Raw genomic sequence first — 13,858 nt, forward strand, 5'->3', positions numbered from 1 at the left:
TGTGTTGATCACTGAAAATTTAAGTGCCGCTGAGACTTAGGGATGACAGGATTAGGTGACATATTAAGGCATATATACACTCCTGTAAACTATGTTGTCTTATGGATCTGAGTAAATTAAATACCTGCCTAAATGTTTTTTTATGTATCTGTGGTTTCTAGTGACCACTACTTCTTTACTTTTGATTAACTGTATATTAAAATATTCATAGCTTAACTAGTGTGTTAACTGACAGAGGATGGAAAATTAACCCACCACCTAAGATTGTCTTTGAAATCCATCCATTATGATGAAAACTGTTCTTGTTGTTTTATGGTTATGCATTCATTTTCCTCACACTTCTTGGGAATATAGGAAAATGAGGTATTCATATAACTCCTATATAAATTTCACCAGGCAAAAAAAGGAATCCAGATCTTACCCCTTTCTCCCTCCCTTCAAACTAGGAAATACTGTTTCAGAAAAGGTGTTCGTAAATACTTAAAACTTCTGGGTTTTTGTCAGGACCTTTTTTTTTGTTTGTTTTTCATACAGAATAGCATATGTGATTTGAGTTCAAGATTATCCCTCTCAAAAAATAAAACAATTTAAAAAAATAACAAAAAAACCCCCTCAAAATTTAAATTGTCTTCCGAGCATATCTTATCACATTTACATTTAGTGTCCAAAACAATTTGATTGGTAACATCAGTGCCAGCACTACAATGTCATACAGCGACTTCATGGTATGCTTTGACAGTTCGTCTAAGTCTCCGTTCCACCAAAAAATTACAAAAGGTTCTGCAGAGCTTTCCTTAGCAAGCTGAAGCTTACTAGTCATTTGTGGATGCGCATAAAAGCTGCTTATAGCACAGCTATGGCCTAAGCTATTTTCTAAGCAATAAATGGTTCAAGTCATCTATTTTGTCCTGAAATGCTACCTGTAGTTACAGCATTGCTTATAAATGGTCATAGTAAATTCAGCATCAAAGAGAATATTACAGAAAAAGACAGCAGCAGAAGCATTAGCATTATCTAGTATTTATATATGTTATCAACATAACACAGCAGTAAAAGGTTTAAATGTATATTAATGGGTACCGTGTCTAAAATTTACTAAAGTACCTATTTAGTGTATTGGATATTTTTCTCAAGGAGTGCTTGCTGTGTCTAAACAGCATAATTAGATATGTGACTTAGTACAGTTAATTCCTATTGATTAAATAACTTATTTATGTAGCAAAGGAAATGGAAAGATACAAAATGTTTTCTCCCTCCCAGTCATGATCCTGTATTTAATGCTGACATGATCATCAGAAAGCCTACCACATGTAATTACTAACCTCAAACAGATCTTGAAAGGTCTAAGCCATAGCATGGGCCATATAGGTATAGCAATGTGGCACCAGGTACGTCATGTGGCTTGCAGTCTGAACTCAGGGATTTTGCTGTTTGGTCACTGTACTTATGGCCACTCTGTCATTAAACAGGTTTTTATTTAATGACATACAAAAAAAAGTGTGGAAAAAAGAAAAAAAAAAATTCTCAAGATACCTGTTTGTTTTCAGAAGCAAGGTCTGCCACTGCAAGCTTCTACATTAAACGCTGTGGTATACGCTTTGCTTCTCTTTTATAACTGCAGAAAGACAATTAAGAATGGCAAGAAACAAATGCCCTATGCATGTGCTGATACCATCCTTAGGTAGTTATTTTGCACAATGAGAATTAACTGTACTACAGATACCCAGAGAAAATGTACATTACCATATGCCAATATGAAACAAAACAGACATGATATAGCTTTTTTGTACTTAAAACCTGTATATTCCCTTCCCAAACTTAGGTAAAAAGCAAACCCACCCTTTCCTTCCTGTTACACAGAATAACGTTTAGGTTCCAACCCTCCCCTTTCAGATAAAGTGCGCTGTCCATGGCAGACCATAGGAGTAATGCAACAGAAAAGCCCCTTTTAGTGTACTATTTAAAAAACAAACTGAAGTCGATTGAGCTTTCCTCTAGGTCTTGTGAAAGAGGAGAAGCCTAAGGGAAAAACATCCCCTTCACTGTCACTGTTGTTAATAGACATAGCCTTCGTTATAGGGGTGGGTGTTGCAGCAGCCACCATCCTGCATGTAGACCATGCTCTCATCAAAGTGGGACAGAGGCACAGTGTCCTCCTCGTTGATGTGGCGCTCCATGTCAGTCTTCAGTAAGGGGCGTTGGTTGTCTGGAAAAGCCATGGAGAAAAGCGCTTCAGGGTCGCAAACAAACTTGTAGACATATCTTTCTCCAGCCACCTTAGGACAACAGAAGGGAGAAAAAGGTGCAGTGTAAGGACTTGTGGTTTTGCAACTCCAACAGTCTTGTGAAGAACTCACCTTCGTTACACAATTAATAATGTGACATCAGAAATGGTAAGTCAATGACCTGGCAAAGACAACCGGGATCTGCAGAAGCAGACTGAGATTTTGCCACATGTGATATCCTGTTGGAAGATGGATTCTGCTTCTAAACATTTGTTTGTGATAATTTCCTATACTTACCCACAAATGGCAATGTTCTTATTGGAAAATGTAAACAAAGAGTCACTCCAGCGGCAAAATAAAATTAGTAAGTCCAACACTGTGTGCGAAGTGGAAAAAAGAATCACATTGCATGATAGAGATCTGTATTTCACTTTATGCAGATTGATTTATACTTAAGTATAAAAGCACTTAAGTTACTGCATGCTGACTGTACAGGGACAACATAAGCAAATACGTAGGCTAATATGTACTTAGTAATTGCTCATGCAAAGCTGGGACATTTGGATTTGCTTATGGAGGGGCAGTTTGTCCAACAATCCCAAAGTTTTCCCTTATTCAGAAATAGCACTAAATGTCTGTGCTTCATCTTCCTAAAAGATAAAGAATGGTAGCAATACAGAACTGTTGTCTTATTTTTTAAAAAAAGTAAATATAGCATCTTCTCAAGCACCTTATTTAAAGAATTATGTTAAAAAATATAAACAATGTTGCATACTCGTAGTTTATTAAGATGATTTTAAAATAAAGATCATATTGTCTGCTTCTTGCAACTGCAGCTAGCATTCATGGCATTGGAAATGAGTGAATGAAGGTGGTGGAAGTGTTGCAAACTATATGTGTGCAAAGTAGTCTGAAGCACCTCCTTAAATTTTCAGCTTATTTATTTTACAAATAATGTAAAGTTTTGGTAGAGGCTATATCTGCGGTAGAATTTTTTTCATCAAATTAATGTCAGCAAGCTTGACAGACTGAAGGCTGCATTCAGAAACTGGGTATTTGCATAACCTGTTATCACTGCTTAACTTAAAACAAAGGTGGAAAAAAATGTGTATACAAACATTACAGTAAGGAAACCTGCTATTATCTACAATCACCATTATTTTTTAATATACACTAACTAACCAGATAGGGTGATGTCAGGGCAAACCTTAAACACGGCTGTCAGAAAAGTAAGAATCCAAGCTTTTAAAGTATGTGTTAAATACATTCTTGTAGATGATGAAGTAGTTTAAGAGGTAGCAAGCTAGCTGTCAGAATTACTTGTAAACTTTCTGTATTAAATGGATGTGTGGGTTGGGCAGCATTATCAGACTCATGGTATTCCCATCCCCACCTTTTCAACTTGTTTCACTCTCAACTACTTATTCTTGCCTCTGAGCTGCCTTTGAACTGTTCCAGCACAACTGCCTATGCAGCTGAGCTGTAACCTGCAATGAGGAACTCTTCTGCCTGAAGCACCACCCAGCAAAATCAAGCATTTCTGCTTTTCCCTGACTGGACTCAGTCTCCAGCAGACCCAATGCACAGACATGTGACACATAAAAATGGATGAAGCACTGTGCTACTGAAGTACCACAACCCAATACCAGCCCAGACTGTCATGCGAGTTAACTCCTGGATAGTGAAAAAGGAGAGTGCTACAATGATCCTATCATCAAGGCAAGAGAACTTGTAACAGACAACTCCAAACTGAGACTTCACAACAACCCACTGGAAAAGCTGCCCAGTAACTTGAGCTGAGAGTATTTTTTCCATTCATGGAATTGGCAAACGGCAGGTTTAAACATGTTAGTCATCACAGGTCACAAAATGAATGTGAAAATATATGGAAGAAGTTTTACAGCACAAGGTGTTCATCATGATCTATGGTCACACCTGCCAGTTTTGTAGGTGCAGCAGACAGGACTCTCCGATTGATTTCTCTGTCAATCTACATAGTACTACATAGCAAGATTTAAAAACATACACGTAAATCAGCAAGCCACAGTAGGAGGACAGGCTGAATACTGTCACCAAGACCAGACTGTTATATATAAATTATTGTTAAATATTTCTCATAATTCAGCCTATTATAAAATATTAACTTCCACTTAAAAACGGTATTATTACAATACTATTGGTAAAATATTAAAGTATTTGGTATGTTAATGGGTATAATTTTTCTCCCCTCTCTTGCACTTACCAAAGTACCCAAGTGCTGGGCAGCTAATTTAGACCTGCAAAACATTATTCATACCACACTCTACTGTTTGCCTTTCCCAGGTGCCAGGAAGCTCTTTTGGATATTTTTGAATGTTACCTCTTACCCTATAATCATGACGTGCATTGTCTGAACTAAAACCACAGGCCTTTTTTTCATAGAAAAAAATATCTCAATGAATATACTGGACCTGGTAGGAGAAAATGCTTAGTGTTTGCATAAATAGATTAAAAACCTACCTAAGCAAGGCAGTTACAAGTACTCCTCATAAACTGACTTATGGATTAACATGAAACACTAGTGAAATGTAATACAAAATTAGCTACTCACTTTTTGCATGATTCCCTTTTCGTAATAATAGCGAAGTGATCGGCTAAGTTTATCATAGTTCATAGCTGGCCTATTTTTCTGAATCCCCCAGCGACGTGCCACCTGCCACAAAAATGGATTAGCATTGATTTGTTAAATGCATTTAACAAGCAGATCTTATCATCAGATACATTATTTGGGAATGGAGGAGGGGGAACCCTGCAGGTGGAACTCAAACACAAGAGAAAATGTTGCCATGACCTGAATTTCCCAGGTACTACCATGATTTTTAATTGGACACACAGTCATCCATTAAACCTGAAGCAGACTTACTTATTTGCAAATGTGGCAATAGGTTGGGAGGGGTTTTTGTTTGTTTTTAATAAAGAAATCCAATGAAAAAACAAACCCATATAAAGAGATGATAGATAAAATATATTTATCAGGTTCCACCAGAAAACTTTTATGGAAAAAGAAAAGTTTTCTTTGGTTTGATACTGTGGATAACTGTACTATTCCTGTGTTTCTCCTGCTGTCAGAACACTGAGTTATATTAAACACACATGCACCCACACTTAGTTCATGAACTAATACAGACTGTACTTGGACTGACAGCGATGTTGAGATTATTAAGAGACAGAAGTTGAAAGTCAACTCCCAGTCTTAAATACTACTTTAGCAAAGGAAAGGAATTATCAGAGGAGGCACAGTAATTGCTTGGATTATGGTAGTATGAAGAATGGGACAGAAATTTTATAGTTACAGTTGCATAATTTCCCTTAAATAATAATAAAAAGGGAGTTGCAAGCAACTTGTGAAGCCATTCCATAGAGAACAATATGCCTTTTGCTCTGACTTATGATTTATATTTGCCTTTATGGTTCATGTTTTATTGTCAAAGGTAGTTCTGGACAAAAGAGACTCTGTTTAAAGAGCTTAACTGCTTATTCCCCAGCTGAAATTATAATCGGCTGTTGGTGACATTTCAATTACTGGCTGTACAAATGACTATCTTGCCACCAGAGGGTAAAAAAAGTCAGAGCTGATGAACTCTTTAAAGCACATTTTATAAAAATGTTTGAGAGCTGCATATGCATATAGCTGAAAAATAGGAGAGTAGCCAAGCAGCTTCTCCACAGACTGCTCTACAAAACTTTCCCATAGGTGTCTGGAGAAGCCTTTTGATGCAAACTGTAGACAACACGCAGCGTTGAGAATTGAAGGGGACTAAATAACAGCAGCAAAATCCATGACTTTGATCTTCATCTATACAACAATTTTAAAAATTTATTTTTAAAGCATTATTTCCTTTCAGTGGTGCAGCTTTTCAGGCTCATGTAAATTATCATGGCTGCTAACTTCAAGTTATGTTATAGCTATATTGAAACATACCTCCAATCATGGTAATTTATTCCAGCTGCAGATTTGGCCTAGATGCATAACCTTGATTCGCCTATTTATCTTTGTAACACATACCTACATCCCTCTCTGTTTATTCCTGCCAAGTTTTTTTCTACATTAATCAGAGTCCTTAAAAGTCCCCAAAGTAACAGGCTTGCATAATAAAGAAATACACATCAAAGATAACTACAACAAAATAACAGTTGAGAATATGCTATATTGTATGGTATTTTGGCATTCCTAAATAAGCAAGCAGGTCCAAAAGTAGTCTTGCTAAGCGAGTCTTCCTGTCCGTGAACTCCACAGCATTTATAAGACTTGCTCTGTGGGATTCAGGCTGAAGGTTACCATCCCTGTGACAAAGCAGCAGAAATGGACCTACGCCCAATTCTCAGCCTCCATATTTCACAGTTACCTACTTTCTGAATGAACTATGGTGCTCAAGGAGCTGATACATACTCATTTCTCTTGTCACACTTTCTACAGTGGCATAAACCTCCACAAAGTGGTAGGATGGAAAGGTCATGTCATTGACATCCTAACCTGCCACAGCTGAACCAACAAGCACTTTGACTTCCCTTCAATTAACACTTGGCAATCAACAAAAGTGTGCAACTTCCCATGGGCTATTCATATTTTAATCGACAGTTTCCGTTACATCCATGACATTCATATGAAAACAACTTAGGCTCCTTTGTACTCCCTAAGAGCACACAGGAGTGAGCAAGTTTCAATTAGACTGCCTCCTCCAGATCTTGGATGCAGTACTGCTCAGAAACACAAAGCAACTGCTGTGAAGTCAGACAAGTAGATGATCTGGTTGACTTAAATCAGAATATCCAGTTCTTCAGGGAATTACACAATAGGGAAATGTTAGGGTTTTGTTTTGCTACCTCCCCTTCCTTAGCTAATAAAATCTATAAAGTTCTTGAACCATCAAACCATTTTTCAATAGATCTCTTTAATCTTGAAAAACTTTGGACATACTTAAAGCCAAAGCATAACTAAGAGGGTAAAAAAACCTGAGACTGGGAGAGAGGGAAAAAATCAGATACCTCGTTCACCAAAATCAAACAAAAGTCTTTCCAAAGATTTCACTCTGTTCTGGACCAGGTCACACAACTAAGAATGTAGTCTGTGAAAGCTGAAGACCTGCCAGCAAAGTTATGGTATCAAATTGACTGAGACTATTCTGTGGTCAAATCCTCAGATGCACAATGCCAGGATCAGCCACGGTGACTATGACTAGTGCGGGGGATGCTCAGAGCCAGCACACGGGTCCTTCCAGCAACCTGTCCCTCAGACAGACCATGTCGGGAAGGAAAGCGATATCACTCCTGTCACCATCCCCATCTCCTCTATCAACCCTGTTGATAGATGGCTGTTGGCAGACGATGTAACTTAAATGCAAGAAAGCTTTCAGATTGCTTATGCCAGTAGATGGATGGCAAACAGCAGAAATAGCTGGTGGAGTGCAGAAGCAGCCATACACCCCCAAAACTTCCTACTCAGCTCCACCTCAGAGGGAATCCTGCTGGAAAATTTGCTGTGGTCTCCTCTATTACCCAACCCTGTTCAAGGGGAAAAAAAGTAAACCAGAATGATACTGCTTTTTGACACCCCTAATCAAATCATCCGCATAAGTATTACAACACAATTCACGCACACCGGATTTTCCGCCAGTTTCCATGGTTGTACAGAACACAGGATAGATTACTTAAAGTTAACCAGTCCAAAAAATTTACGTAGTAAGATGTACAATTTATTCCTGTTTATCACATAAGCGAACTAAGTCATGTTTCAGCAAATATTCATGAATACAAATAATTTTATCTACGCCATGAGTCCTTCATGGTTCAGGGGAGATGTGCATGTGCATGAGTGTTTGCAAGCCTAGGACCTAAGTGTGTACAAAACAATCTAATGATACAGATAAGCAGGAAGAGTCTGAAGAAGACTCTAAAGAGGGGGTTTATATAATTTTGATGGGATTTTACTGCCTAATGATCTCAACCTCCTCCTTTGCCATCTGTCAGACTTGGGGTCTTTCACTCTATAGCCTAAAAGTTCCCAATTCCCACATCTTCACACTGAAGAATAGTTGGTGTTGAAAGACTATTCAGGGACAAGTTTTCAAAGGATTTTGGAATGCAGCTTTATCTATGAAGTGGTTCTAAAAAATCGGCCCCACAATTAATGCAGAGTATTTTGGAACTCTAGTACTTGCAACATTTTTACTATTTGTGAGACTAGAAAATTAAGTCTATGCTTAACCACACCTCCCTCTATTCTAACTGAAGCACTTTCCTTGCCAGTCCTTTCTGTCACCCTTCTAAAGTGCTACTGAAGCAAAAAATTGAAGAAAAAAAGGCCTAAGTCTGAAGGAACACTATTAAATTTGCAGGATGGGACAGTGGATGTTGGGACACACTGCCTGTCTAACTCACCTCCTCCGGCTCAATCAGCTTGAACTCCATGCCTCGGCCAGTCCACGCTATGAAGTGAGAGTTTGATGGGTCATCAAGAAGAGCTACCAAGAACTGCCACAACTGAAGCGAGCCTCGCCGTTGATACGTGGGTCCCTCACGGTACATGCCTGGCTCCTGTTTGACATCACCTGCACAGAATAGCGACGACGTTAGATGAGCAACGTACAAAAATCATCATTGCTCAATTTGTCAGATAAATTGGTAAAGCAATCATTAGGGTTAATAAAAGAGAGGGTAAGAATTCTTACTACCCAACCACCCACAAAAGCAACATTCCCCTGTCTGCTGTTAATTGTAAACACTCTTACAGTAACATATTCATACACTAAAAAATACCTAAATTCAATCATGATTTAAGGAAGTCTCCCTAAGTCTGTCCCCATTTACTTCTTATACATGCAAATCTCACTTGCAAACCATTTTGCAATATCCTCTAGCTGAAAGAGCATGATCCATTTTTTTAAGCAGCTCTGATGCCTGAAGAACTGCGTTTATGTAGTATACTTTGCACAAGCCCCAGTTTTGGAAATGTAATGTATGCTTCATAAAGCTGCAAAACCCTACTGAGTGAAACTTCTTTTGCATGCAAATGATTCTAAGGAAAATTTGACAAAGTATTTGACTTGGACTTAAACAGCATGTGCTTTATGTATAGGTATGCAAATCCTGCAGATATGTGAGTTCTTTTGTGGTGTATTGGACTTGCATAGAAGCATGTATTACTTTTACTCATGTCTACCTATTAGATTAGTATTCCCCCTGAAAAGCAGTAACTTAATTTTTCTAAAATTTCAAACCTAGAGGAAGCTTTTAAAAACCATTAATAATATTCTGCTAGCTGTTCCACAAACTGCCAATGAAAGATCATCCTGCTACATACAAGCTGTGTCTCTGTTGTTTTTAAATCACAGTCATACTAAACAACTCATGCAAACAACAGCTGGAAAGGTCTGATGCTAAAGCAGAGAGTATTTTTCTTCTGCACACAATGACAGCAATTCTTGATATGCTGGTAAAACTCTTCATTCCAACTACCAGAACAGCAGTACTCTCCAATAAGCAGTGTGACCTGTTTAATACAGAAAACCAGGACTTTACATTCAACCACAACATTAGGATACTTTGATGGCCATTACAAAAGAACTCCGTGTATTGAAAGTAGGACTAATAATATTAAAAATGGAGCATTTCCTTTTGTAATCAGGAAAGAAAATTCAGTCAATAGCTGTGGAAAACAAATAAATCAACACAAGGCTTTTTAGTTTATGTGAGGTTCAAGTTCCAGTTCTGAAAGGCCTTCCTTTTTCAAGGACAGGATTTTTCTTTTAATGATAGCTGAGCAATGCACAAATAGCAAGTGCAGTATTACGGAGGATCAGATTCTTTGCCTGTGTTGATCTTTGATTTCAAACGAAGCAGCTGAGAATCTACTTCTGAAAAATCAAGACTAGCCCTGGGCTTATGGGCTTATCCTACTTTTTCTCTACTGGCCAAAACATGACAACACATCTACTATTTTTTCCTCAAAAGTCATAACGCTACAAGTACAAGCACACCTATCTGGACCACAACATCAGTCTTGCAGAGTACAAGATGTTCTCTCAATGGACAGTCATAGAAGCCAGCAGCAGACTGCTGGCTTTGCAAGCACACAAGTATTTCCAAACATTTATTTCTTTTACTTTATTTGTATTTCTTTTCCATTTTCATTCCCTTCCCTGTACAAAAGCCAAACGAAAAGTATTTTCAAGAAAGACAGAGTTTCAGCTTCTTGTAGTACAGAGTCTGACTCCCATAAATGTAAATATGAATTTGCCACTGGTACTGAAAACAGATCAGGTCCACAATCAGTTTTGGGGAAGCAAAAAACAAACAAACAAACAAAACCCAAAGATAGACACGATGTGTTTTAAAAAGGAAAAAAAATATTTTTTGTATGTTCCAAAACCAGGGTATGAAGTAGACTTTCAATGAATCAGTGAAAATGTCAATCCAGTGACAATGCAATACTGGATTAAGCCATCTTCAGTTAGGTCTAATATTATTTAAAATCCTCTATTTATTTCTTGGTATTTCTTACCAAGCCTGGAATGCATGTGATACCTCTGTTTCAGGAATGTGCAATTCTTTGGGTTACTTTCATTTTAGAGTCTCCCATTCTCATCAAACAAAACTGCTGCTAGATATGCTATAGTTTTGTAAGCCATGTAAGTGATTCTCAGGGAAAAACAAACAAAAAGCAGGAGAAAACCCCCAAGAGTTCTTCAGCTCTACTTTTACCTATGGTCAGAGAGCTGTTCACAAGTTTATCTGAAAGTATCTAATTCTTCCTGCTAAAATAAAGATGGACATACATATGTAAACACAAATAAGACACTCTAGAAGATGTAAGTAATTGGTCTCCAAATTAATTCCCAAAGTTGCAGACTACAGAGTCACTGACAAGAAATACTGAGTCCATCTACTTTGTCCATAATGAAATAAATCTGAAATCAAAGGAGTTACACCAAGAAACTGATTTTATGTCAGAGTAACTGAGCATAATTTGGGCCATTTATTTTAATTGACCTCAGAATCCCTCTTGAAAAAATGTCTGTTGTAATGGGTAGTGTTGTGAAAAGATCATTGATTTGTTATCAATCCCACTGAAAAATAAACCACTGGTACAATGTTTAACATAGTGCAAATACACTGACACAAACACAGAAATGCCCTATACACTCACTCCCCATTACTCATCACTTCACAGACAGCAAGACAAGAGGCTTAATCCTCAGTAAAACAAAAGGTCCTGCTTTCTCTGCTGTTTTGTTAATTTTAAGAACAGCTTTCATTAAATTTCAAACAACAAGCGGTATGTGATAATCAGTGCAATGGAAATCCTCCTATTACTTTTAACAGTACAGGAGCTGAGCTCCTCTGCTGCAACTCTTGATACAGCATCTTTCGCTGGCAAAAGTCGAACAACAACCTATTGAAAAGGAGACTTTGGTTTCAAGAGACAAAGGTCAGCTTTGGTTGGGTGCGCTGAAATGGTGTGTTAAGGAATCCTAAAATTGGAATGTTACTGAGCTTTTTTTGATCAGCAACAGAGACAAGTCCCTCATCTCTTTCTTTTTCATCTCCTCACACAAGAAAAAGACAGAGATATGTGTCATACATACCATCAAACTTCTCTGGAACAACGCAAGTGTCATCATAAAACTGCCTAGGTCCCTTTTCATACATACAGCCTGTAAGTTAAAGAGAGAGAGGTGTTTATATAAAAGATGCATGGAGGAAGAAGAGGTCATAGGCTTAATGCCAGAGGGAACACTAAGTCATGAAGCAAATAGGTTAATATCCCACATCCTTTACACACCGCCCAATGACAGCGTTTTGACTTCAGTACAGGGGTGTTTAATTAACGTGTACATTCCCAAAAGACTGTTAATTTCCACCTGCAAAAATGAAAAAGCACCCATTTTTCTCTATGATTTATTCCAAAATGTTTGTCTCATTTCCTGTTTGAATTAGCATGGCTTTGACTTTTAACCATTAGCTCCTGCGGGTCTTCTCCCTGCAAGACTAATAAAAGTCCCACTCAGTATTTCTTCTCCACACTCACAGAACTCGCTCCCCTTGATGTTTTTTCCACTTAGGATCATTCTGTAAAATTTAATTTTTATTGTTAAAAGACAGTCTCTGCAACCCTGCCTTCTTTCTAGCACTCTCTTCTGTACATACTCCTACTTTTCAGTTTCATTTTAAGTTTTGCTTAACCAGAACTGTACTGCATGCCAGTATTAGCCTCACCAGTGCTATTTAGCAAGAGAAAACATCTCCTCCTCTCCTGCCTCCCTACAACCTTCCTTTTGACTGGGCAAACATTACAGAATGTCTTTTTGCCATACGGTTGCAATGTTTGGTTGGGTTGATTTTTGCACTGTGAGGCTGAGGAGGAGGAGGCCCATCAAATCTTTCTTTCCAATACACTATTTCCCCGGTTCCATAGGCCTGGCCTATGTTCAGCATATTAAAAAAACATTTTAATGTGCCCAGATTACCAAACAACTCAAATTGCTTTCTGTGACTGCCCTGTCCTGCCCGTTATCTACCACTCTGCCTATCTTCGTGCCATAAAGTTATCTATTAACTTTCTTCCGTATCTTTACTGAAATGTTAAATAGCAACACTCCTGATATCAATTCCTGCAGAATATAATAGCAAAAATCCATTCAGAGATGATTGCCCAGTGACAGCCACTTTTAGATCTGTCAGTTGGCCAGGTCTTAATGTATTTAATGTGTACTTTATTGATACTGCTTTGTGCTAACTTCTTAATCAGAATGTAATGCACTGGCAAATTGAATGCCATAAAAAGTCTAAATATATGATACAAGTGTCTTGATTAATCAAACTTTTAATCCCAACAAAGAATAGAATCAGATTTGACATGACCTTTATTCCATAAAATCATGTTGAGTGATTTCCAAATACAAAAAACAAATATTTATTGAACATCACTGCTTTTACTACGTCATTCATAACAATTTTACCACCTCCAAGTACGTATGAGTGCATATCATGGCTAAGACTTTTTTCCCCTATCTAGGCTGTGATTAAAACTCAAATCTGTTGACCGTAGCCCTGCAGTTTGTGGATTTTTCCCTGATGTCTTTTCACCTCCCTTATCAAGCTTCTACACTTCATATAGTTTTATATACCACAACTGTTATAAATTCCATCTCCTGTTTCACCCTTCTTGTTAAATACTACCTTTTAATTCTATTTTCTGCCTCTACCCCACCCCAAAAGCTGGTGGGCTTTTAGCTAGATTTATTATCTTTCCAGTTGTGTCTTTTCACTAGTGAATGAAGTCTTCCTAGAAGACTTTGATTCATACATCTGTCTGATCCCATCAATCTCAAAACCAATTTCCTTCATCTTCGTGAAATTTGCCCCTTGGAAGAAAAACAAATAAACCGTAAAAAAAACCAAACAAAAAATCATGCATTGACAAGAAAGATACACCAAAGCAGGAGATCAGAGGGTACAACCCCTCTTTCAGTGGTCATTTTCAATTAGTTCTGTTGGCCTTCTTATTTTTAATACATACAAAGTACTCATAATTACTCGTTTTGACAGTGAACTAAGCTCTGCCCTACTGAAGACGCTGAGAGTTTTGGTATACA

The 13,858-nt window shown here is 37.8% G+C and overlaps 1 protein-coding gene across 6 annotated transcripts in view; it reads right to left on the minus strand.

The window, feature by feature from the left end:
• Positions 1-603: 603 nt before the first annotated feature.
• ETV1 (ets variant 1) overlaps positions 604-13,858 on the minus strand; it is a 64,181-nt gene continuing 50,926 nt past the window's right edge. For 5 of the 6 annotated variants that reach the window (XM_010156151.1, XM_010156150.1, XM_010156154.1 and 2 more), the window contains 5 exons: position 13,424; positions 11,849-11,917; positions 8,643-8,812; positions 4,816-4,917; positions 604-2,276 (listed from right to left, as the gene is read on the minus strand). In XM_010156151.1, the coding sequence (XP_010154453.1) occupies positions 2,055-2,276; positions 4,816-4,917; positions 8,643-8,812; positions 11,849-11,917; position 13,424 (564 nt within the window). In that variant the 3' untranslated portion in view covers positions 604-2,054. The remainder of the gene's footprint in view (positions 2,277-4,815; positions 4,918-8,642; positions 8,813-11,848; positions 11,918-13,423; positions 13,425-13,858) is intronic. The other variant, XM_010156152.1, reaches the window with a different exon arrangement.

The sequence above is a fragment of the Eurypyga helias genome, unplaced genomic scaffold (genome assembly GCF_000690775.1).
Source record: "Eurypyga helias isolate BGI_N326 unplaced genomic scaffold, ASM69077v1 scaffold12507, whole genome shotgun sequence".
In the NCBI taxonomy this organism is placed as follows: domain Eukaryota; kingdom Metazoa; phylum Chordata; class Aves; order Eurypygiformes; family Eurypygidae; genus Eurypyga; species Eurypyga helias.